Genomic DNA, 26,443 nt, shown 5'->3' with positions numbered 1-26,443 from the left:
GTCACAAAATACTGACATATAATAAAGATGTGTTAACTTAGAAAAGACTATGAATTTGGTGGAGAGGGAATTGGCTGAAGTTGTTTTTATGTTTTGTGATATGCTCAGAACCTTAATGAATATAATATTCTCATTTAAGTAGACCATTAGATTGAGAGAAGAGGTAGCAATATTATTATAGCTCTTCAAGGGATTGATATTTATTGACTTTTGGTATAGCTAGGAAGCTGGGGAAGAGAAACCTATATCGCTTGCTTTTATCATCAAAATGCCACCTCTTGTAATTTCAAATATAATTATCTATTGGCATATTTCCTAATTAGCATTTGGTTCTTATAAATGAAATTTTTATTTTATATATAATTTTTTAAAATTTTTATTTATTTTTGAGAGGGAGAGAGTGACAGAGCACAAGTTGGGGAGGAGCAGAGAGAGAGGGAGACACAGAATCTGAAGCAGGCCCCAGGTTCCAAGCTGTCAGCACAAAGCTTGACATGGGGTTTGAACCCACAAACTGTGAGATCATGACCTGAGCCGTAGTTGGTGGATTAACCAACTGAGCCACCCATGTGCTCTTTTTACGTACAGTTTTTAATGGGACTCACTTTTAAACATCATGAGAGTTATCTCTAGTCTTTTCATGCCTTAGGTGTGTTGGTAAACATAGCCTTTATTGCAAGCCATGTCCATAGTTTCAGTTTTCTGTTGTGAAGTAAGACTCCAATGGCAATCCTTATTGAATGATCCATGATATTTAGCTACTAAGTGTGGCCAGATGATCTGAAAGTAGTGTGTTCGTTTAAATGTTTTGTTTTGTTTCTGCATCTAGTTAGAAGCCACTGGCCATAAAAAAAATAAATAAATAGCAATTCTGATAGAAGCTTCTGAGAACGTGCATGGTAGATTGACTTGATTACATTTATCCTGTTACCTCATTTTGATCCTGGCATTACTTGTTTCCCATGCTTTATTTTCCACCCCTGTAGGATTAAGGTCAATAAATAATAATAAGAATATCCACACTTCTAGTCTAATAAACTATGTCTGTTGTAGTTTGATGGTATCCATGTGGTGAGTGGATCTCTTGACACATCAATTCGAGTTTGGGATGTGGAGACGGGGAATTGCATTCACACATTAACGGGACACCAGTCGTTAACAAGTGGAATGGAACTCAAAGACAATATTCTTGTCTCTGGGAATGCAGATTCGACAGTTAAAATCTGGGATATCAAAACAGGACAATGTTTACAAACATTGCAAGGTAAGGTTTGGCTACTCAGCTTTAGTTGTATTCACTAAAAATGGGTTTGTTAGTCAAAAGAGAAATATGGAGCTCTTCTGTCACAGAAAGAATTAACCTCCTACAAAATGAAAATGTTTATTTTGTAGAAGTTTATGAACACTACCACTCTGGCTTGACAGAACAAGGCTATGCTTGAGAAATTGTTTTAAATTGTGTTTTTAAGATAAAACTGTTTAATCACTTCCTGCATGTACAGTCAACTCTACCTAACCTTAAAGAACATAGTGAAGAAAGATCTTGACTATATCACGGAANAATGCTTTTTCTGCATCTATTGACAGGATCATATGATTTTTATCTTTTCTTTTATTGATATGATGGATTGAGTGATCATATTTTTAAAATTTTGAATTTTTAGTCCAATTTTAAATTAAAGAGCTACCTTACTGGGGGCGGTGGGGGGAAGCACATCTCTGATCTGATAGGAAATTACTTTGGCCTCTACTTAGACCTTTTAACCATCTGCTTAACTAGGATGGAAGGAATAATAGCACCCGGTAAAATTAAAAAAGAAACATGTGAAAGCCACTAATATTAAATGAGGCATAACAGTGTTAACATTTTATGCTATGATTAACTTCTTTTTATTGGGCTGAGTCCTTAAAATGTGTTGTTTTTTGTTTTGTTTTGTTTCAGTGAGGCCATCTGGTGGGCTGTATTCTAGCTTTTTACCTATTGGTATTATCTGTTCTCCGAATTTCGGAATTGTGTCCATTCAGCCTTCGCCTTTGGGTGGTCGAGTCAAAGTGGTAGGGGAGTAGGTCTCATGCCTGTTTGTCCATCAGCAGAATACATAGAATACGTGAAGCTGGGCTGTCCACATCACCACTAAGAAAGCTCTTATTCATACAGCCAGAAAACCAAATGTGTGCCTGGTAGCCAGCAAAGCTTTCTGGAAGATAGAAGTCTTGCAAGTCATGTTTCAGTTTACAAAGAGCCACCAGATTTTCTTACAGCCCTGATCCTAAAATACTCACAGTTTCTAAATTTGCAGCATTTTAAATATTTCATTTATTGTATGTTCTAATGTAGAAGTCTACAATTACAGTGTAACTTACCCATCACCATCATTTCTAACCAGTAATTAAATTCCTTTGGTTTTGCCTAGGTCCTAACAAGCATCAGAGTGCTGTAACCTGTTTACAGTTCAACAAGAACTTTGTAATTACCAGCTCAGATGATGGAACTGTAAAACTATGGGACTTGAAAACGGGTGAATTTATTCGAAACCTAGTCACATTGGAGAGTGGGGGGAGTGGGGGAGTTGTGTGGCGGATCAGAGCCTCAAACACAAAGCTGGTGTGTGCAGTTGGGAGTCGGAATGGGACTGAGGAAACCAAGCTGCTGGTGCTGGACTTTGATGTGGACATGAAGTGAAGAGCAGAAAAGACAAATTTGTCCAAATGTGTAGACGATATACTCCCCGCCCTTCCCCCTGACAAAAAAAAAAAAAAAGAAAAAGAAAAAAAAAAACAGAAAAAAAAGAAAGAAAAAAGAAAAGAAAAAGAAAAAATATCCCTTGTTCTCAGTGGTGCAGGATGTTGGCTTGGGGCAACAGAGTGAAAAGATCTACAGACTAAGAAGGAAAAGAGGAAGACATGACAACCCTAACTGACAAGAGAGGCGTCCGCTGTCTCATCACGTAAAAGGCTTCACTTTTGACTGAGGGCAGCTTTGCAAAATGAGACTTTCTAAATCAAACCAGGTGCAATTACTTCTTTATTTTTCTTCTCCAGTGGTCATTGGGCAGCGTTAATGCTGAAGCTTCGTTACAGATTCTGCTAGCCTGTCCTTTTACCACTGAGACCTAGAAAGGAGCTGCAATAACATCCAAACAAGAACTGGCTGACTTTCTAATTAGAGAGCATCTGCAACAAAAAGTCATTTTTCTGGAGTGGAAAAGCTAAAAAAAAAAAAATTACTGTGAATTGTTTTTGTACAGTTTTCATGAAATTTTTTTTTTTTTTATTTTTGCCAACCATTGCCAATGTCAATCAATCACAGTATTAGCCTCTGTTAATCTATTTACTGTCGCTTCCACATACACTCTTCAATGCATATGTTGCTCAAAGGTGGCAAGTTGTCCTGGGTTCTGTGAGTCCTGAGATGGATTTAATTCTTGATGCTGGTGCTAGAAGTAGGTCTTCAAATATGGGATTGTTGTCCCACCCCTGTACTGTACTCCCAGTGGCCAAACTTATTTATGCTGCTAAATGAAAGAAAGAAAAAAAAGCAAATTATTTTTTTTTATTTTTTTTCTGCTGTGACGTTTTAGTCCCAGACTGAATTCCAAATTTGCTCTAGTTTGGTTACAGAAAAAAGACTTTTTGCCACTGAAACTTGAACCATCTGTGCCTCTAAGAGGCTGAGAATGGAAGAGTTTCAGATAATAAAGAGTGAAGTTTGCCTGCAAGTAAAGAATTGAGAGTGTGTGCAAAGCTTATTTTCTTTTATCTGGGCAAAAATTAAAACACATTCCTTGGAACAGAGCTGTCGCTGCCTGTTCTGTGGAGAAACTTTTCTTTTTGAGGGCTGTGGTGAATGGATGAACGTACATAAGAAAACTGACAAAATATTTTAAGAATATATAAAACAAAATAAAGTTGCTGGTCAGTCTTAGTGTTTTACAGTATTTGGGAAAACAGCTGTTACAGTTTTATTGCTCTGAGAAACTGACAAAGCAGAAACTATTCAGTTTTTGTAGTAAAGGCGTCACACGCAAACAAACGAAATGAATGAAAAAGTCAAATGGTTTGCCTCATTCTCCAAGAGCCACAACTCAAGCTGAACTGTGAAAGTGGTTTAACACTGTATCCTAGGTGATCTTTTTTTCCTCCTCCTGTTTATTTTTTTTTTTGTTTTATTTATAGTCTGATTTAAAACAATCAGATTCAAGTTGGTTAATTTTAGTTATGTAACAACCTGACATGATGGAGGAAAACAACCTTTAAAGGGATTGTGTCTATGGTTTGATTCACTTAGAAATTTTATTTTCTTATAACTTAAGTGCAATAAAATGTGTTTTTTCATGTTAGTATGCCTGTTTCTTCCACTGAAGTAAATAATGCTTCATTATAAATCTTTAGGGTTTGTCTCTAATATTTAGGGTATCAAAGTCTTAGTCTCTTTGCATTCCCTGTAATGTGATCCAGAGATCAACACTTCCAGGCCTGTGTCATGCAGCTAAAGTAAGAAAAATGTGCCACAAATGCAAATTTTGTTTATCGCATTAGACTATAAAGGAGGACACTCCACTGTGCCTATCTCTATATGACATTGAATGTATAAATGTAAAATCGGGGTCCCTCAAATGGTTTCAGAACTTTGGTGATAGTTACAACTAGAGTTCCTATATTAAAAAAACAAAAGTTCATTTTTAAAATTTGACCACATGTTGAGTACTTACCAGGAATTTTCTGTGCGAATCTCTGAACCTCCCACCCTCCCTGAGAAGTAGGTACTATTAGCTTCCATTCTGAAGTTGAGGGCAGAACTGGCTCAGACTGGATAGGCGATTTGTCAGAAGCTGGATAACTAGCAGAGTGCCTGCATTCCCAGCCATGCTCTTTTAGAAGAAAGAAACCTAGGGGTCCCTGGGTGGCTCGGTCAGTAAACTTAGGCTCAGGTCCTGATCTCACGGTTCGTGAGTTTAAGCCCCACGTCAGTCTCTGTGAGCCTGGAGCCTGCTTCCGAGTCTGTGTTTCCCTCTCTTTGTCCCTCCCCTGCTTGTGCTCTTTCTCTCTCCAAAATAAACATTAAAAAGAAGAAGAAGAAAGAAACCTAGAATTTTGACAGGCTACAGCAGAGTTTGGGAACAAGAAAGTCATTTTTGTGGTACTTTCAGGCTCTTCTGTTGCTGTTTTAGTCAACAAATCTTAATATTTTATTAATGTGAAAAAACAAAGTTCAGCTATTCAAATCATGTAGCCACTCAAATAGCATGTTCTGTCTCCTACCCTCACCCCTTCTATATATTTAACATTTTATTTAATCCCCAGGCCATAGATCAAAATCTAAAACTTAATAAAAACAGATGCTGCTTAGAGAGTACATTTCTCACAGTCATAAAGTGTGTGTTCTTTACTCATAGAGCATCAGTTCTTAAGCCTCAGGCTCCCAGAGGCACTAAATCTGAACATCCAGAATGGGGTCCAAGAATCTGCATTTAAACTAGCTCACCAGGTGAGTTGTGTTCACAACTTAAAACCACTACCTTATCCCTACTGTTGCTCATTTGGTTCATTAGTCCCCAGCACATCACAGGCACAGGACCAATAGGGAGAAGTGATAGTTAAATGGAAAGACAGAAAAACCACATGGCTAAACACAGGCAAAAATCACCTTAGGTCCCGAGTCCAGGGGCCGCAGCCCTGCCTGCATTAGGATGAACCAGCACCTAGCCCAGAGTCATCACTACTGTTCGCGTCGACAACCCTGAATGATCAAGAAGTCATGATTCCATTTGGTGATCTCGAAACTGTGTGCTTTTTCATAATAACAAATGTGGTTTAACTGTAGTATTAACAAAAAACATCATCTTTAAAAATAAATGTACATTATAGAATACAATTGAGTTCACAGGATTTGCAGACAACAAGGTTGGAATTCAAATCCCAGTTTTCTAATACCAGGTAGTTACAGGAATTTCATTAGATTTCTTGAACTCCTGTTTCCTCATCGTTTCGTATGTAGAGAATACCCACCTGCTGAGGTTATTGTGGGGATTAAGTGAAATGTTTTAAAGCACATAACACTGATGGCACTTAAAGCTCAATAAATGGTAGCTACTATTAAAACTCGAGGAAAATAGACCCAGATAATTGTTACTTTCTATATTTGGGAACAATTGAATGTGTTTGCGACTAATTCAGGTATGTAATAAAAATAGTATTTCTCTATATATAGTAATTTGTTTTTTTAAGTGGAGTCCCATAGATTTCTCATTTGAGTCTTACAGAAACCTTCGTGAGGTAGATTGGTATGGGGCACCTAACAGTGATTTTGTACACATTTAGGTGTTCATTAAATATTATTTTATGAGTAAATGAATAATCTTTCTTACAGTGGATCTCTTCCTGAAAGAGAATATGTTAACCTCATGCTAAAAGAATGAAATTATTGTCGGCATAGTAGGAAAGGTCATGAAAAGAACAGTTTTGTGGCTTCCTTAGTGAAGAAGTTCACCACTTTATATAATGGAATTTTTAAATCTTCACACCAGAATACAGGCAGTCTCCACATTAGATGTTACAAGTTCTCAAAGATCAAACAATGCCTGAAACTAATGCTAAAATGGAGACACAGAAGTAGTCCTTTAAGGCCCGTAGCAGGTGCTCAGTAAATACTTGTTGAATTGAGCAAAGGGGGTTTACTGTCCTTTTTTTATTATTGGAATTGTTTATAATTTTGGTGTTTTGAAACTCCCTTATTGAGATTCAGTAACCACAGCTATTTCATTCAATTGCAACAGCCAATGTATATCGAATGGTTAAGTAAATGTTTTATTTCAAAAAGTAGTTTATACTTACTTGTTGGTATTAACTGTTTTTAAGCCACTTTCTCTATGACTTTTGAGCGAGTCTATTATAAAGCCTCCTTTCTATTTATCTGAATTGATTAGAGGCTATAATCAAACAATGAAACGAAGAAGAATTTCTCTTCTCTTCTGAGTGAAACAGGAAATCAAGGGCAGCTCCCCCAGGCCCCGGCTGCGCCTTGCTTTCCATGCACTCTTCTCCCTGACACTCACTGCACTTAGTGAAACAAAGGCACAGAGTGTCTGCCCAGACGCCTGCAAAGAGCCTGCCCAATCCCATCCTGGCTGCTGTAACTCCTCCCATTCTAGACCGGGACCAGGTACCAGCGGCTCTGCCTGGCAGGAGTGAGTTCACCTTGCGTTCTCTCCTGAAGCCTTCTCTCAGACACAACTTGCGTCATTTTCCTTCTGTGAACCATCCTCCCCCCACTTCCCCCCACCCCCCATCCCATAAAAGTCGGTCAGGATTCTAACCTACACTCCATCAGATTCCTCAGCCAGTAAAGGATTCAGCCTTGTGCCGGACAGCAGCTCTGTGAAAACCTCCTGTTTGTCTGTTCTACTGAGAGTCAAAGGGGTTTAGTGTTGCTGATCGATTAATTTGAATAAATGCTTCAGACACGGGTTGTTTGATATTCCCTGCCGTAGTGCATTGTGAGGATGATGACACACACACACCCATACAAGAATATATTGATTAGAACGTCGGAAGAAGCCTCTTGTTCTCAGTCATAATAACATCATTTCCCATAAGCCCTTTCCCTCTTCATCCACGCAAAAAATAGGAGTGGCCCATATGAAGGGAAAGTGGTGGTTGTCATGAGGAGAGTTCCTGAGTCTTTTCCAGGATAGATCAGTGGCCTCTGTGGGTGAAGAGGATGTGTGTGTGTTCGCAGAAGCTTCCTGGAACCCTGCTGGAAGCAACCATAGGGTAATTTGAAAAGTTGATGTCTAATTTTTGGTGTTGGCATTTTCTATCGCCCAGGAGATGGATTTTAAGTTAGATTCAAAGTGGCTGCCCCCAGCTCCCTTTTGCTGGGAGTGCCTAGTCCTTGATTTGAATTACAAACAAAAATAACATGGCATCATTCACTAACCGACGTGTTTCATTGTCCATTCGCTTGATACCAGTGACGCCCGAATGAGTGAGGTTCTCGCCAGCTTCATCCCTCTGCCGCTTTCTCTTTCTAGGTGGAAAAGACCAAAATACATCAAAAGGTAATTTCTTCAGGGAAAAGGAAAGCACCAAAAACTGAAAGGATTCAGAATGCACCTTTCCCCAAAGTGTAAAGTATAAACAAATTCTAGATCCAGTTCCTAGGAAGACTCATTGCTGAGACGAAAGCTTGGCAATGTCCCAATTTGCAATTGAGTATAAAAATAGCAGAGTTTCTATTTCAGATGATCTGATTCTCCCCAGGATTTTTAAGGACAAGGAACCACTGAGTGGACATTTTGACGTTTCATTCTTGCTTTGAAAAATCTATCGTAGCAAAACCTAAGAAGGCTGTTTATCCTTGGGTTTTGGTTTGCACTGGCAGTCATGGTCTGCAAAGGAAAAATTACGTTGAAATCACACTTGCAAATCAAAGGTTCAAATATAATAGACCACAAAAATATATTGCCAATTTACTCTTTTTCTAGGAGGTTCATAGATTATAAAAGAGACATCAAACCACTACTCACCATAAAATGAAGGTTATTTGCAAGACTTTTTAAACTTATATTGATGAAGCCCATTAAGACTTTATCAAACCCTTATGCCTCGCTAAATGCAATCAGACAGTATAGTCCCCTGCTACCAGGAGCCTTTCAATCTGAGGATGCTCTCTATTCCTCTAAAGTGAGTTTGAGTAGCTTCAATAAATCCAGTAAGGACACGGTAAAGTATTGAGGTTAAAAGTAAAACCACATGCACTTCTAGTAAAAGAGAGATCTGGGTTTAGGAGGCCTGATGCTTATAAACTTAAGGACCCTCATAAAGAAAAGACCCCAAATAATTAGATCCAAAAGTGAGCATTTAGAATAAAGATTATAACAAGTTACTGAAGCCTTATATTGCAGATTCCTCTTTTCTAACATCTCTTTAGGCAATTACCAGAACTGCTTAATAGAAGGGCTTCTGATTGCAGCCTGGCTTCCCCTTCCCACCTAGAACATTCTACAACTCCCTGCAACCCCTAGCTTAACAGCTTAGCAGAGATCTGTTAAATGAGGAACCCTGAAGCTTCGCTTCATCAGTTTCAAGGAAATCCCACCTCTGCCTCTCTCAACTTCAATTCCCTCATCTGTAACGGGGTAACATGTTATGGGGATTACATGAAACATGTATGTCAGGCACTTACCAGAGTCTTCATTAAAGGCTTGTAGTTATTACCAGTAATAAAGTGTCAGCTGCCATTGTACACTCACACGTGCTTATTAAAACTTAGCACAGTTATACGTATTTTCAAATCATTTATTATTCATTTAATCCCAGCTGTCTCATGACATATTATTATTAATCCCATTGTAGAGATGAGGAAACAGATACAGAGATGTCAAGTCACTTGCTCAAAGATACACAATTAAGGGGGGGAAATGGAGAAACTGGGATTCAGACCTAGGCATTGTGGCCCACAATGGCATCAAGCTCTTAACTACTATATTACCTATACTGATTCACAACTGCCTTGCAAATATGGAAACCTGTAATGTGTCTTGGGTCATATCAGAAAGTGATGTAGCCCTCAGTCCCAACCTGTCAACCTGGGAGCTCACGTAATGCTACAGAAGCAGGTAAGGTCCTGGGTTTCAGCTAGGAATGCCTGAAGAACAAGTGTACGGTAATGCCTGGGTGGCTTAGCTGTAGTGAATCCTCTCATTTTTTCCAACTGCAGAGTCAAAAACGAGTGAGTTGCCTCTATCGATATGTAAGAGGTTCACATATCAATGAGAATACAGGCAAGGTGGGTAAAATAATGTATTATTAAAAGTTGTTTCCAAATAATTCGGGGGGGGTGGAATATGCTATTTCTACAAAAAATGGGTACTTCAGTTAGGTGGGAACATTTTTTCTTTTTCTATTTAAATCACTCTTGATGCACTTGTGCCTCAGACAACTAGGCAAATGAGGAGCAAGCTTTTGCACTCTGTTACAGTCATGAGGAGAAGCAGGGCCGTGTTAAAGTTAGACTGATACATGGTAAATCTTCAGTAAGTGTTGGCAGCCATTAGTAGGAGTAGTAGCGGCAGTAGCAGCAGCAGCAACAAGTAGTTGTATTCACATTCTATCTTAGCCACTTGTGTGACTGGAAGAGTTTAAAAATCTTGAGGGGCGCCTGTGGGGCTCAGTGGATGAAGCATCTGACTGACTCAGGCCATGATCTCATGGTTCATGAGTTCAAGCCCTGCATCAGGCTCTGTGCTGACAGCTCAGATCCTGGAGCCTGCTTCAGATTCTGTGTCTCCCCTTTCTCTGCCCCTGGCCGGCTCGCACCCTCTCTCCTCTCTCTCTCTCTCTCTCACTAAAAAATGAACATTAAGAAAATTTTAAAAAATATTTCGTGGGATGCCTGGTGGTTTCATCTCAAGTCATGATGCCACAGTTTGAGCCCTGCACTGGGCTCCAGAGCTGGTAGCACAGAGCCTGCTTGGGATTCTCTCTCTCTCCCTCTCTCTCTCTGCCCCTCCCTTGCTTGTACCATCTCTCTCTCTCTCAATAAATGAATAAACAAATAAAAGTGACTCTTTCTCAACCTCTTTCATCATCTGTAAATGAGAAGGTAACTGCTGTGAGTGCTACATGGAATAACATGGAGGACCTGGTATAGTGTGTGGCTAGTTACATACTCAACGCATGGGAGCCATCCTTAGTACTGTTGCTACTGCCAACAGTAGCACAGTGACTATGTCTCAGGCCATCATTTTGAGCTTAATGTGGAGGACGCGATCTGTAAGACTTTCAGAACACAGTGCCCAAACCACTTTCCAAAATGTGCCAGGAACCTGAGAATAGTCTCCCCTGTTAGAAAGTAATATGCAATCCAGTTTAAAGTGACAAATTACCTCTTTCTCTCCAAAGACTTACTTAATAGTAGAGAACTTAAAAAGGCACAAGCCCAAAAGAGGAAGAGGACAGGGAAATCAAGTAGACAAAAGATTTCAACAATTTTGAATGAAGGAAACAGATGAAGGAGTTGTCACTAGACAAGTAGATTAGAGAAACTACAATCTAAAGCACCCACGAAGAGAGGGATACTAATGAGAAGTGAGCTAATTCCTTTTTTGCAGAAGGCAAAGGCACAACATGGGCCTGAGAACTAAGAAACTGGTTGAAGTAAGAGTGCACGGAAGGGTGCGGTCTACCTCCCTGCCTCACTTTATTAAAAAAAATATTTTTTAATGTTTATTTTTGAGAGAGAGAGACAGAGCACAAGGAGGGGAGGGGCAGAAAGAGAGGGAGACACAGGATCTGAAGCAGACTCTAGACTCTGAGCTGTCAGCACAGAGCCCAATGTGGGGCTCGAACTCATGAACTGCAAGATCATGACCTGAGCTGAAGTAGGAGGCTGAACTGACTGAGCCACCCAGGAGCTCCTCCCTTCCTCATTTTCTTGCATACAGGAGACTATCTTGTGAGCCCACAACCTCTTTTCCCTTCCCTGCGGGGAAAGACAGTTAAGTCCTCATCTACCATAATTAGAAGTTATCAATGTCTAAAATGGAAAAAAAAAACTAAAATAGAAGAGAAGCATATTTTACAAAAAGATAGGAGATACACAGAAGAATTAGCTAAAGAGTTACAAACGTGTGCCTCTGTGCCTGGGGAAAGGAGAGGGTACGGCATTTTGATACATTTTCCCCTTTTGAATTCCTTTGCTAAAACTATATTTTAAAGCAAGATCAAAAAAGTAGATGTCGGAGATTTTTGAAATCGTGGCATTTCTTTGCCCAGGCCCGTCAGCGTCCTTCTTGACAAGGCTCTGATCTAGCTAGTCACCAGAAGCTACTGAATCTCCTGGCACAAGGAAGGGCTTGGGGCACTCCTTCTGGAAGAGTTCCGCAGCAAAGCGGAGAAGCAGATAAGAGCTGTGTCAGGGCAACTTACCCAGGTTCTCTTTGTCTTTGTGTTTTCATCTGTGAAAAGGGCCCCTACCAATCCCTCCTCATTAGGCCCCCGGAGGCCTGAATAGAGGGGCCCCGTGATGTGCTCAGCATAGTCTCTGGCTAATGAGTTTTCACGAAAGGGTACCTTATTTTTACCACCATCCTTCAGCCCCAGCGTGAAAACTAACTGACATTAAGATCTGGAACTAGTAAGATAGAAAGCTTTGACTTCTGATTTGAGCATGTGCAGGTGGACAGACTGAGTCGTAGTTGTTGTATCAAGTCGTAGTCGTGTGTTGTATCAAGACCAGGAGCCTTCTTCACCTTCAGGAACAGAGTCCCCACCTCCCTCCCCAACCTGTCTTTCTGTCTTGTCTTTCTTTCTGGCACTGGGTTTTACTTCCAAATTCTCCCACCAGGTATCTGAAGCGTTTTCTCTACTTAGAAATCCTTCTCAACAAATGAAAATGCCTGAAGTTTTCAAAACGTGAAGTTCAGGGTGTCTCTTCTGGAGACAATTTTTCTCTTGAAATTCTAGATCAAAGTCTCCCAAAGGCCAGAATGGGGCCAACGGAGGAACAGGAGCGAGGAGTTGAAGAACTTCCTTTGTGCGTGTGTTAGGTCCTGCTAAATGGAACGTGGAGGATACGTGTATAATTCCCATGGGGCCAAAAGGCTTTGCCATGCCTGGGAAGTGTGCAGTGCACACTGGTACCCAGTGCAGTGTGCTGTCACTGTGAGTCACTCCCGCCCTTCCAAACCTGCTGAGAGCTGACGTCAGCATCGTCCATGAGTTCTGCGTCTGCCCTGGCTGCTAGCTCTAAAGGCTCTAGAACCAGAGCAAGCCTCAAGGGGGCCCCAGTCGGGGGAGGGGGCTTGCCGCTGCCAGCTCGGCAGTCCAGGCTGGCTCCTGAGGTCTAAGTGACAGACTGCAGCCACTTGATCCTTTAGAACACATCCTAGGTTGCGGGGAAGCCCCCAAACATCAACCATTCCGTGTCTGCACCCGGTGGTTTGTGGTGTTTGGATGCGTAGCCGCAGGCTCTTCATTTGTGTATGTCTCACCGTGGCTTTCTGGTTGGCGGTCTAGACTCTTACTTACCCAGTGAGATTCCTGAGGGTTTCAGAGCAACCCGAGAGACCATTAGCAAATTTTTCTTTTTTGAGAACTACTTAACCATCGCCTATCAAACAAAATCAGCTGTTTGGTGAAGTGGGTGGCTTCCCAATTGTCTGGTCCTCAGTGACTATTCATAAGATGTATCCTCGTTTTAAGTTTCTGTGAACAGATTGGGCTTAGTATCAGCACCCTTGGTGATTTTTGTTTTTTTAATTAAAGCAGCCATCAGAGGCCCAGGGTCTAATTTAATTAAACTACTCTGCCTCATAACCAGAGCTCCGATGGAAGAATGTCCTCAGTATTGATTTGCTGCTTCTGGAAATTGGCCTGAGTTCCCGCACAGGTGTGCCATGTTGGAAGAGGAACAGCAATAAGAGAAAGGCTGTGACATTTCATCTCTTCTCAGTTCATCTCATCTACTCCAGCTTTGGTGAGTATAGCACTTTAAGACCCCTGGGAGAGGCATCCAGGACCTGCTCTCCAGGGCCTTCCCACCCCTGACCACACCGCCATCCCCACCCCCCGCCATCTACAGGGCCCAAGCCTGCACACACCTAGTGTTTCTGTTCACGGCCGCTCAGCTAAGGAGTCATTGCAACGGGGAAAATAAATTAGAACTAAATGAGACTGAGATTCAGAGTCCCGGAAGCATGACTGCCGATGAGCATTACTGGTTGTTTTATGTCTCCGCTGCCTGGGGGGGTGGCCTCCCGCATCAGGGACTGGCAATCTGGTTAATCGGCGCATGGAAGTCTGGAGAGGGGTCCCACTCCGCTGTGAGACTATCTGTCTTCAAGATGTGTCCATCCCTAAGAAAAAAAATAAATCACTTACCTACGGCATAGTCTCAAATCGTTAAAAAGCTCTTACTTCAGTCTTTTCCCTTTCTTACCCTGGAGAAATCCAAATTAGAAAACTTCCTATTTAAGACAATCAACAGAGGAGAACAACAGATCAACTTGGGCTAATATCAGTAGCAGGAAGGCCAATTAACAAATTCATGAATTGTGCTGTTTACACTTCTATTCCTAAGGTTAATTATGTGATCAAGTAATAGCTTTTGCCTTCATTATGGGACCCTTAGGAAATAAAAGTGTGTTTCCACTTTACAAGTATGTTTGCATTTCAGTCCTGCCCTGATACCACAGGAACTGAGTTCAGCAAATACCTCCTCTACACACAGCTATAGTCAAAGGAGAGATTTAAACAGCCTCAAGGCTCCTTGTGTAAACAGAAGCATAATTCATAAAAGTGCTAACGTCCACCTATACATTTTTCTCTCTTTCTCTGCTTTGAATTATTTATAGTGTCAATTCTTTCCAGATGTTGTGGACCAGAGAGTGTCGAGTGATGCATCTTTTTCCATTATTCTCTACTGAGAAGAATCCATAAAATTAGCTCCTTGACCTTAAATATACGTACAGAAGAAAGAAACATCACCTACACTTTTAGGGCACACTCTCACCAAAGGCTGTACCAGCTTCCTATTAATAAGTGTAGTTTATATCTTTTGAGGAATTATGGCAAACACCTTACATGAATCCATTTGTGTAACTTTCTCTAAGTGTATGAGAGGCAGATACTATTATCATTAACTCTCCTTTACCAGTGAGGAAACTGAGGCACAGAGAGATTACGCAAACTGCTGTAACAACGAGCTAAGTTAGAATTTGGACCCAGGCAGTCTAACTCCGGAGCCTACACACGGAACCATGAAGTGCTGATGTTTTGTCCTTCAGGGCTCAACTTTGGGACACAGGGTTAGAGAACAGTGGATTATGTCACAAAATGGAGCAGCAACACCTAGAAGGGATATTGTGTCATTCGTAATCTTCCGGTGAGGTGAGAAGTTGTCTCTTCTGCCTGCAATCACTCTGCAGTAATCTGACCCAAAGTAATCCCAGAGTATTGGTTTCTTTGGGGGTTGCTGAAAGTGTGATAGAGATGCGACCAGAGATCTCTGTCAGGCTGATCATCCCCTCACCTTGCCAGGAGCTCCGGGCCGGCCTGGGTTAGGACCCACTGAGTGCTTGCCGAAGGTGGGTTGACCTCATGGGAATACAGCCATGCCTTAACAGAGGCAAACTTTGACAATGTGGATAAATGAAGAGATGGCTTATTAGCTTTTAACAAAGACTAACCACAGAATTCTCTAGATTAAGATACATGTATCAAAGTCATTTTGTATCTCCCTTTTCACCAGAGCACCTGCTAGAAAAGGGAGGTGGTATGTCCAGCAGTTGCGTGCTTAGGTTGTGTGTTTCCAGCCAAGTGAACTCGGGTGTGTTACTTAACCTCCTTGCACCTCAACGGCAGCATCTGTGTAAGGGTATCTATCTCATGGGTTGTAATGAAGACAAAATCAGAGAATCCGGGTAAAGAGACTCAAAGTGTGGTCCTCGAACCAGCAGCAGCAGCCTCATGGCAGCCTTCTCAGAAATGCAGACCCTCGGGTCCCATCCCAGGCTCACTGGGTCAGAAGCAGTGTTTGGCCTACCAGGTAGTTCACCTGTATGGTCCTTCCTCACAAATGCTGAACTGGAGAAGGCATAGTAAAGTGAACACATGATCACGATCAGTTGCCATTTTATACATTGAGATCATCTACCGTCAGAGTGGATTCAGCATCATGGTTCTGGGAGTAAAGTATTAAAAGAGGAGAGACCTTGGAAATGAACCACGAGGCCCCCGTTGAAACACCCTCCCCTGTCTCCTCTATTTGTCATTTTCTAAATTCTCAGAGATGAAGAGAAAGCACCTGAAGAAAGTAACAGAGATTTTCTGGGGAAACCGTTGGGAAAACCAAAGTCAGAGAAACAAACAGACATAAAACATATAGCTTTGCATCAGGCAGTGATGGAAGCTGGCAAGTCATGCCTAGTCTTGAAAGGAGAAAAGCCTTTTTTAAAAAAAGTACAATTATTATTATTTTCAGCACAACCCAAGTCTCCTGCCAGATCACGGCTTTTAATTTAAGTGCACAGTTACTGCTCAAAAGTGATTCACAGGCCTTTAAAGAGCCACTCTCCTTTGGAAGTCAGTTGAGAATGCAGAGGGTTTGAAGATTAGTGTTGAGAGTGAGAGCATTTGAGTGCCTAAGGATTCAATCTCTCAGGTACTTAGATATTTTGCAGCGAGAACTGATGTTCATTAAACTGTAAGCAAATTGGAGTTCAAGCCAAAGACATAAAGGAAGACATAATTAGTGTACAGGAACCATCCACCATCGTTAGACTTCTTGTAGGCGAGAAGCCTTCTACCTGAGATTAGTTCCTTGCACAAAAGAAAATTATACAGCTGCTTTATGCAGGCTGCCGATGCTGTGTTTTATTGCACACAATTTACAATGAAATGAAGCAGAAGTCTGCAAGACTGCATTAAAGTGTTAATTTTCCTTTTGGGCTTTACCTCCATTTTATCTCTAGAGAAACCCAGAATGGTTTGGTAAACGGAGTATTTTGCCAGTCAATAAATAAAAAAGCTATCTTTACCAGGTGGACTCTGTATTGCTGCTACACGCGACAGAAGCTTCTCGGGAGTTCAGGGGATGGGAGAGCACACCATCCTTCAGCAGAATGGATTTGGAGAAAGAACACCGCTCTGTGTCCTCCAAATCTGACTGCCCAGTGGTGATGTGGTTCTCGGTCAGTTCTCACACACCATGGGGGCTGCCTTACAGGGCCTGGGTTCCAGTCACAACCTTAGGGAGACAGACAAAGGAATTGAATTCCCGGAGCAAGAGAAATCCGTTAGGTGTGTTGTAGTACCAGTCCTGCAGCTCCAAGAGCATCTTTGTAAGAAGTGAGATACCAGTTCTCCCTCACCCCACACTGCAGCACTGTATGTTCCGGCAGTTGAACTAGAAATACTGGCGGAGCCGTGTTTGAGTGTGTGGAACTGCCACATGCCCTACCCCACAGCCCCTCCAACTGTCCCTCCACAGACACTGTGATTTGAAAGTTGGGGCCAACTTGTAAAGAGCTTGGAAAAGGCCCTCCCTTGGATCTGGAAGGCAGTGATAGACCAGCAAGGTCAGTGGGAAGGTTATGGACCAGGACTCTAATTCTCTGGGTCTGCAGAGCAAGCAAAAGTCCCCTTGTGTCTGGACTGAAGGGAAAGGTGGTAGATGCAACAAGCAGCCAAACAGATCCTTGAGGAGCAGCAGAAACATGGCGGTCCCCTGAAGGGGCTGCAGAGGAACCTGAAAGCTGGAGGGGAGGTTGGGGGCTCAACAGGTACATCACACCCAGGCTGTCCTCAATCTGTAGCCTGGAGGTCTAACCTTGTAGGAAAGATGCTGCTGCAGTTCAGTGGGCTGGGAACACTGCTTTGGAAGCTAAATAATGACAATACTAATAGCTACCTCTCAGAGAGCCCATTTTTATAGTAAGTCTGAGAATTGGGTGGCTTTTATCTTTTTATTTTTACCAATGAGCAAACAGAAGCAAGCAGAAACATGCTGCCATTTGCCTAAAGTCACCTAAGCAGATCATGGTGGAGCTTGGAGATTAGTCTCTACCCAGAAAACTAAAGCTGGTCTCTCTCTCTCTGCTGAGTTCCAGAACATTCTGGAAGGCGAGAAATATGTAAGACACACGAAGAAACTGAGGGAGGGAGCAGAGTGTCCAGGAAAATGGAGGAAGTGGAGGTTTGGGAAGGCAGGGGAGAAATGAAAAGAAGGAAGGATCCCAAGGAGAGAGGGGTGTTAGGAATGGAAGAGAGTTCATGGCCCCAAGTTTGAGCAGTGAGAAGGGAGGCTCTCCACTTCTGTCCCCATTGTGTTTGAGTCAATAACCTCAGAAACTTCCTGGAACCTTGAGTGTGGCAACAGTAGCCAGGACGGAACCTGGAGGGACATGACCCAAACCACTCCAGAAAGTCCTCCCCATCACGGAATATAGGGCTGTGGCTTGGGGACAGAACTTCAGTTAGAGCCTGAGACCCCTTTCCTCCAATTTCCCCTGCCCAGAGGATAGCCAGGGATGCTCCTTGGGGACACTCTTTCAAAGCAGGGGGAAGCAGTCTTGACACCCAGTCTCTGTTTACCTGGATCCATGTTCCAGAGGAGGCCGCTGGTGGTGCCTCACTGGTGTTTGGAGGAGGGAGGAGAGGGGGCCCCCAGATGGACGGGTGTGAAGCCAGGGCCAGATCGCATAGGCACTTCTCTCTGGAGCCCTGTCATTTAGTGGCAGTTTGATTTCACATCTATCTTTCACCCAATGCCTTCTTCCTAAAATCACCATAGTATGTTTGTTTTGTTTGTTTTATAAAGTGTACATTTCAAATTTAATTTTCTCAGTGGCTTTTAAGATACTCGCATCAAGACTTTGGCATCGCTTAATGAGACATTGAATGAGGAGTGGGGGAGGGAGAGGGAAGACAATAGGAAAATAGAGAAAACTAAAAACACAAAATCCTTTCTGCCAACACTATGAATGAATCATTAAAAAAAACCCCTCCCAAAGCAGCAATATATCTGCTGTTTTTGCTTGGAAACAGCAGCACTGGGCACGCATGAGTGTTTCCTGGGCTTGGTCTGTCTGCGCCTGGCCTCCTCCTCATCAATTAACATTTCTGAAAGGCCATTATAGTGTGACAGGTGACGGTGCTCAGCTTGCTGGCCTGGGCATCAGGCGGCTGATATTTTGTAAAACAGGTCCTGCTGCCCTAGTCCAGGGCCTGGGGGCTGTGGGAGTAAACAGAGCAGAACCAGGAGCATTGAAAGAGGCCAGGAAGGGAGGGAAGGCCCTGTTAGGGACCAAAGAGGACTCAAGTCTCTAGTCTGGACCCCTCCTGGGGGACACCAGGGAAGCCACTGCCCCAGGACTCCCGTTAAGAAGACTACTAGGAGGGGCGCCTGGGTGGCTTAGTCGGTTAAGCATCGGACTTTCGCCTGGGTCATGATCTCGCGGTTTGTGGGTTCGGGCCCCGCGTCGGGCTCTGTGCTGACTGCCAGCTCGGAGCCTGGAGCCTGTTTCAGTCTGTGACTCCCTCTCTCTCTGACCCTCCCCTGCTCACGCTGTCTCTCTCACTCTCTCCTAGAAATAAATAAAAATATTAAGAAAAAAAAAAAAAAGAAGACTCCTAGGAGCTAGAGGGATGGAAACGAGGTAAGAGGGGCCTTGGACATACAGACACCGAATGTTCTGAGATTTCCAGGACTGCCCTGATTCCCTATTATTCTTTTCAATTCATTTCTGCTCTAACGCCACTATATATTGCTAAAAACCCTGCGTTCTACAAAATGGCATGCTAAAAAATAATAGGGCTTATGGGAAAAATAGAGCTGGGACAGTCCATAAAAATCTGTGGAACTTGGTAACCAGAGCACTAGCAAAAACAATCACAATCCTAATAAAATATGAGCCTGTTTATATGTCTCCTGGCATTTGCACTCAGCATCACCAGCTGTGGATTCTTCCTAGCCTTAACCTCCCCCATCCCGCTCTAAACATGGGTCATGGAGGACACTTGCGGCCACTAGAGATAAGTGCCATCAAAATTGAAAATTCAATTCATGGTACAGGCTCCCTTATTAGGTGTTTTTAACTTTGGGGGAAATATAATCAAGCTCCTAAGAATAACTCTTGTTTATAAGAAATATTGAAGAAGAGGCTCCTGGGTACCTCAGTCAGTCTGGCTTTGGCTCAAATCATGATCTCATGGTTTGTGAGTTCGAGCCCCACATGGGTGGGCTTGCTGCTAACAGTTCAGAGCCTGTAGCCTGATTCAGATCCTCTGTCTCCCTCTCTTTCTCTGCCCTTCTCCCACTTGCACAATCTCTCAAAAATGAATAAACATAAAAAAAATAGAAATATTGGAGACTGATGAATATTTTAAAGAGCACCATGAAGATAACAATTAGCCAAATCCAATATAAACCTGATCTGAACAAACCAACTCTAAAAATGCTTTTTTTTTAAACAGGGAAAATTGAGCAATGTTCAGACATTCATTTCATTAGGTGTGATGCTGATATGGTGGTTATGTTTGTAAAATATTTGTTAGACAATGAAAACAAAAACATGAGGTAGATATGTCAGAAAATGCTAACAGTTGCTAAATCTAAGAGATGAGTGTGTGAGTTTTCTTTACACTATTCTGTTTTCTGTTTGAATGAGATATGTTTGTAATAAAAAATATGGGATCTTGTACTGCCAGAAAGTAAAGGAGGGGCTCAAGAAAAGAAAATGAAACAAAAACCTCACAGTTATGGGAGCAGGCCAACTGAAAGAGCTCCCAGTTGCCAATGTTGGACCAATTTGAGCAAGAACAACAAAAAAGGTAGCATTAAATATAACCAAAAGTATAAAATAAATATTTGCTTAAGCCCACACTGATATTAAAGAACGATTGTATAAATCAATAAATTGGGGAGAAAAGACAAGTCTTCTGTGCAAGAATTCTAAATAATTTGTATTGATGTATACTCTACCCGCAAGGAGGTGGATAGTAACAATGTGAGCTGTACATAGTGACTTCCTTCCAAAGACTATGGGAAAGGAGGGGAAAAGGGTATCTTTACAAGTGGAGAAGCCTGGCAAATATGACCTCAGCCTGATGGTGATCAAGGTCAGCATCACCAGTGGTAAGTCATGTTGATAACATGTACCTTTGATATATAATAGAAATGTCACTTGACCGCTGTGGTCTCTCTCAAAATTCCTGTAACCACAGTCCAATTATGAGAAAAACATCAGGCAAATCCCAATAGAGGGACTTTCTACAAAATACTTGACCCATACTCTTCAAAACTGGTCAAGTATTTTGTAGAATGTCCCATCTATGAGAATTTGATGGCCATCAAGGTCATCAAAACCAAGTAGAGTCTGCGAAATTGTCACAGCTCAGAGGAGCCTTAGGAGACTTGATAGCTAACCAAAATGTGATGTCCTGGATGGGACCCTGGAACAGAAAAATGATATTAGGTGAGGAAACCTGAATGGAGTATGAATAATGTACTATACTGTACTATGTTCTACTATGCTAATGTAAGATAAGACTAACAGAAGAAACTGGATGTGGGGTATATGGGAACTCTATGTACTATCTTTATGATTTTTCTGCAAATCTAAAACTGGTCTTAAAAGTAAAGTGTATTTTTTAAAAATAGGACCAAATAAATGAGCAAGATATAATTGCCCCCTCAATTATATTTTGATTTTAAAAAATGGCTTGGAGTATGATTGCCAGCATATAGCTTAAGGCAGTTGAGATAAAGGAAGTAGACTTATAGGATCCTCAAGGTTGGGGTAATGTTAAGCTAAGTGTCATCATGGAGGCAGCTGAGCTCCTAGAGTGAGCTCACTCTGCGAGTCTCAAGGACTTGTCATTGGGCTGTAGGCAGTAAGGGAATTTAATTTTTAATTTACCTTACTTTCCCACATCACCATGCCAAGTACTTAAACCCTTTTCCTCTGATCTTAAGTAGTCAGGAGTGTCCGAGGAATATCACACATATTCCACCTGGGGGTGGGGGGTAGCCAGCCTGTATTTTGCCCTCAGCTTGCCCCACGCTCCCTCATCATATTCCCCTTGAACAATTTTGACCCTTAAATCTTTAAGGTTGCTGAAGGTGGAAGGTCTCATCTTCTTTAACTTCTTCCTGCTGAGGAGGGGCGTAGAGATGGCCCTACCTGTACGGATCAATATTGATCAGTCAGGGAACATATCGGGGAGTTACAAAAGGCAGAGGCTGCTGAAGCCAACATGGGCAACGTGTATGAACCTTCTTGAGGAGAAAGGATCATCTGTTGGCTTGAAGTCATTGCAGTGATAGAGTCTTGGCTCCAGATAGAGAGACATGGGAGAAAACAGCAAAACATAATTAGAATAACTAGAAAGATCAGCCCATATGGAAGTCTGCTGGTAGCTGTCAAAAATCCTCCAGTCCAGTCCAGTTTAACCAATCATGAGAAGAAAGAGAGGGATTGTCTAAAGCTATGAGAGGTAAAGGAGTTCAGACCAGGAGCCAGTGAGCCAGATGAGGCAGGATGGGGACCCCCACCCTCTCACCTCCACTCATTTTTATCCATTCCCCACTCTCCCCATATTGCCAACCTCAACACCTCTGGAAATACCCTTCATTCACTCCTACATTCTTACCACTGAGTTACTTGATTGATAGTGTGTTGTAAATAATAATAATAATAATAATAGCTTTATTGGGATATGATTCACATACCAAACAGTTCACCGTTTTAAAATGTACAATTTAGGGTGCCCCAGTGACTCAGTCAGTTAAGTGTCTGACTCTTGATTTCGGCTCAGGTTATGATCTCACAATTGGTGAGTTCGAGCCCCACATTGGGCCATCTGTTGTCAGTGCAGAGCCTGCTTCCATTCAGATCCTCTGACCCCCCTCTCTGCCCCTCCTTCACTCATGCTCTTTCTCTCTTTCAAAAATAAATATTAAAAAAGGTACAAGTCAGTTGTACTTCATGTATTCATAGAGTTGTACAACCATCACCACTCTCTAATTTAAAAACTTTTCATCCAAAAAGAAATCCCATATCCATTAGCTGTTACTCCTGTCACCCCTCCCTCCCCCCTCCCCAGCAGCTACCAATCTACCTTCTGGCTCTATGGGTTTGACTATTCTGTTGACTATTCTGAACATTTCATCTACATAAACTCACACAGCATGTGATCTTTTGTGACTGGCTTCTTTCACTTAGGAAAAAGTTCAAGATCCGTTTATGTTGTAGAATATATTGGTACTCCATTCCTTTTTTATGGCTGAATAATTTCCCATTGTATGAATGAATATGCCACCTTTCTATATCCATTCATCAGTTGAGGGACATTTGGGTTGTTCTCATTTTGGGGTTATTATGAATAATATTACTATGAACATTCATGTACAAGTTTTGTGTGGACATATGTTTTTGTTTCTTTGGAGTATGCCCCTAGAAATAGAATTACTGGGTCATATGTTAACTCTGTGTTTAACCATTTGAGGAACTGACAAACTGTTTTCCAAAGTGATACACCATTTTGTAACCCCAGTGAGAATGTAGTAGGCTTCCAATTTCTCCTCACCAACACTTGTATTGTCTGCCTTTTTTATTATAGACATCCTAGTGGGTGTGAAGTCACGTATCTCAATTGTGATATTGATTTGCATTTTCATAATGAATAGTGATGTGAGCACCTCTCCTCTTTTCTTATTTTTGCAGGTTTTTTGTAGTATAATTGACAAATAAAAATTGTATATGTTTAAGGTGTACAGCTTGATGTTTTGATATGTGTATACATTATAAAATAATCACCACAATCAAGCTAATTAGCATATCCATCATGCCAGATGTTAAGTACCTTTCCACCTGCTTATTGGCAATTTGTGTATCTTCTTTATAGAAATACCTATTGAAATCCTTTCCCAGTTTTAAAATTGGATTATTTGCCTTTTTATTGACTTACGAGAATTCTTTACAAATTCTGGATACAGGTACTTACTAGATATACAATTAGCAAATATTTTTTTCCAATTCCATAGTTTCTCCATGTTTTTTTTAAACTTGGTAAGTCATGTACTTTGGAACAAAAAAGTTTTTCATTTTCATGAGACCCAATTGATTTTCTTTTTATTCTCTGTGCTATTGGTATTGTACTTAAGACATCATTGCTTAATCCAAGATCATAAAGATTTACTCTTATGTGTTCTATTAAGAGTTTTATAGTTATGGATCTGGCACTTAGGTCTATAATCCATTTTAAGGCAATTTTTGTGTATGGTGTGAGGTAGGGGTCAAAATTCATCCTTTTGCATCTTTTGCATGTAAATATCTAGTTGTCTCAGCATCATTTGTTGAAAGGACTATTCTTTCCACTATTGAATCACCTTGCCAGGCTTTTTGATGACTAACTGACTGTAAATGTAAGGATTTATTTTTAGTTCCTTGTTTTTTTAATAGTTAATATTTTCTTGTTACAAAGAAATATTTTTTCATGAGAGAAATTTTTTAAAATATGACAAAGAACAAACAAGATTATATTACATGCTGTTGTTTTAATCTCGTCATCTAGAGCAAAACAAGTTTTTGAAATCTAGTTTCCAAATAGTTTTGAGGGGCACCTGGGTGGCTGGTTGGTTAAGTGCCCAACTATTGATTTCTGCTCAGGTCATGATCTCATGGTCTGTGAGATCCAGCCCTCTTTCAGGCTCTGTGCTGACAATGCAGAGACTGCTTGGGATTCTCTCTCTCTCCCTCTCTCTCTCTCTCTCTCCCCCCCCCCCCCTTGTGTGCTCTCTCTCTCTCTCTCTCTCTCTCTCACACACACACACACACACACATGCACACACACACACACAATAAACATTTTAAGAATATATTTTTTCTTGTAATGCAAAAACCTGGGGCAGAGGGTATAGGTGTTTTGATGGTCTTAATATCCTAAAAGCTCCGTGGTGATTCTTATGTGTAGCCATAGCTGAGAACCACATGGAGAAAGTCCATCTTGGGTTGTGTAGATGTGCTCATATTAGCTGTGGGGGTAAGGGTTGTGCAAGCATACTGGTAGCAAGCTGCCATAGGACATCATCTCAGCAGCTGAACTTGGACCTGAACAGTCAGGGAGTCAGGGTGTGTGGAGTGCCAGACACAGCCTCACACGTGTCCCCTCCCTTCTCACTCTTGCCATTTTTGGAGAAGCATGCCCATCCTGCTCCTACTTTGGTGATCCAACAGACCCAAGATTTAGCCTTTCTTTGTGCTATTACTATTTCTGCCGGACTCTTTTGATTTCTTCCTTTTTTTATTTTTATTTTCATTTATTTCTAGGAGAGAGAGAGAGAGAGAGACAGCGTGAGCAGGGGAGGGTCAGAGAGAGAGGGAGTCACAGACTCTGAAACAGGCTCCAGGCTCTGAGCTGGCAGTCAGCACAGAGCCCGACGCGGGGCTCGAACCCACGAACCGCGAGATCATAACCTAAGCAAAAGTCGGACGCTTAACCGACTAAGCCACCCAGGCGCCCCTCTTTGATTTCTTCCTAATGTCTCTCTTTTTCTAAGTCTTAAATGTACAACCCTCCAAAAGAGGATCTGATTGGAATGGTTCACATCTAACATGGAGCAACATGGAATCCTCATTCTTGCTCACTGGAGGTGACTATATAATTTGTCATTCAAACTGGGACCTTTTTGAGAGTGAACATGAAGGCTAATTACAGGTAAGCTGGAGCAACAGGTATGAACCAAAACTGTTCCAGGGAGACTAGGATGTATTGTCACCCTACTTTATAGGCCACCAATATTCTTTAGTTTTAGTGTAGCATTTTCCAAAGTGCGCTCTGTGTGAATCACTATACGTCATATCCTTCCTCTTCGCACCTCTGTTTTGGTGGTATATAGTGAACATTAGCATATTAGAAGCCAAGAAGGAGTTGAGTAACTTTATTTAAGATTTCCCATATTTGGGGGACCTGGGTGGCTGAACAACCAACTTCAGCTCAAGTCATGATCTCGTGGTTTGTGAGTTCAAGCCCCACATTGAGCTCCGTGCTGACAGCTCAGAGCCCGGAGCCTGCTTCAGATTCTGTGTCTCCCTTTCTCTCTGCTCCTCCCACTCTCTCTCAAAAATAAATATTTTTTTAAAAATTACAGAAGTAGATTTCCCATACTTATTGACTGGGTTCATTTTCAGTGTGGATTCCTTCTTTCACTTCCCATGACCTGCCTCTAGCCAACTGGGGAATACCAGCCCAGCCCCTTGAATTCAGTGATGGGGTCAGGGATGGTCGCATGAAAGAGCTTGGGTGAAGGAGAGCGCTGATCCCAGAACTTGAACAAAAACTACCAAACGTTTCTCTCTTCTCCTCTGGAAGGTGTGAGATAAAGATGGAATTGCTACTGCTATAAAGTGGAAATAAGCCCGAGTATGCCATCAGCTCCCTGGAGGGCAGAGAAGAAAGCCTCCGCACCCTGCTTCACCTCAGCAGATCAAGAAATGAGAGACCACTTCCAGCAGAGAATAAAAAATGGCAATTATTCCTGCCAATGACCAACTCAGAGGCCATTCACAAGGAAAACTGTGGGGAGAGATAAATCACATTCCCAGAAAGAAACTGGGTTCTTGGTGACATTGTTGAACTACTTTCTGGATGGCTTCTCAAGTGAATCTAGCCCTGACTTTGGGTTCCTAGTTAATTACATACCTTTTGTGCCTAAGCCTGTTTGGTTTGGGTTCTCTTTCAGCTACAACTGAAAAAAAAAAAAAAAGTGAGANGCAGGCTAGATGTACTCTTTTGTATTTTATTTGACAACAGCACAGTTTTCTATGTCATTAGTTATGCTTCTGCAACATGGTTTATAATCTTTTCATAGTATTCCATTGTATGCATATATTATCCATTTACTTGATCACCCCCCTAAGTTGTTCTTTGTGAAAATAAT

At 41.7% G+C, this 26,443-nt stretch overlaps 1 protein-coding gene across 3 annotated transcripts in view; it reads left to right on the top strand.

The window, feature by feature from the left end:
* The window catches only part of FBXW7 (F-box and WD repeat domain containing 7), a 224,627-nt gene extending 221,877 nt beyond the window's left edge, over window positions 1–2,750 (top strand). For all 3 annotated transcript variants that reach the window (XM_077770909.1, XM_077770910.1, XM_077770912.1), the window contains 2 exons: window positions 1,054–1,264; window positions 2,415–2,750. In XM_077770909.1, the coding sequence (XP_077627035.1) occupies window positions 1,054–1,264; window positions 2,415–2,683 (480 nt within the window). In that variant the 3' untranslated portion in view covers window positions 2,684–2,750. The remainder of the gene's footprint in view (window positions 1–1,053; window positions 1,265–2,414) is intronic.
* Window positions 2,751–26,443: the final 23,693 nt, after the last annotated feature.

The sequence above is a fragment of the Crocuta crocuta genome, unplaced genomic scaffold, assembly GCF_008692635.1.
Source record: "Crocuta crocuta isolate KB4526 unplaced genomic scaffold, BGI_CrCroc_1.0 scaffold166, whole genome shotgun sequence".
NCBI classification, from domain to species: Eukaryota; Metazoa; Chordata; class Mammalia; order Carnivora; family Hyaenidae; genus Crocuta; species Crocuta crocuta.
The sequence above is the reverse complement of the archived record's forward strand: the minus strand, read 5'-3'. Positions and strand labels throughout refer to the sequence as shown.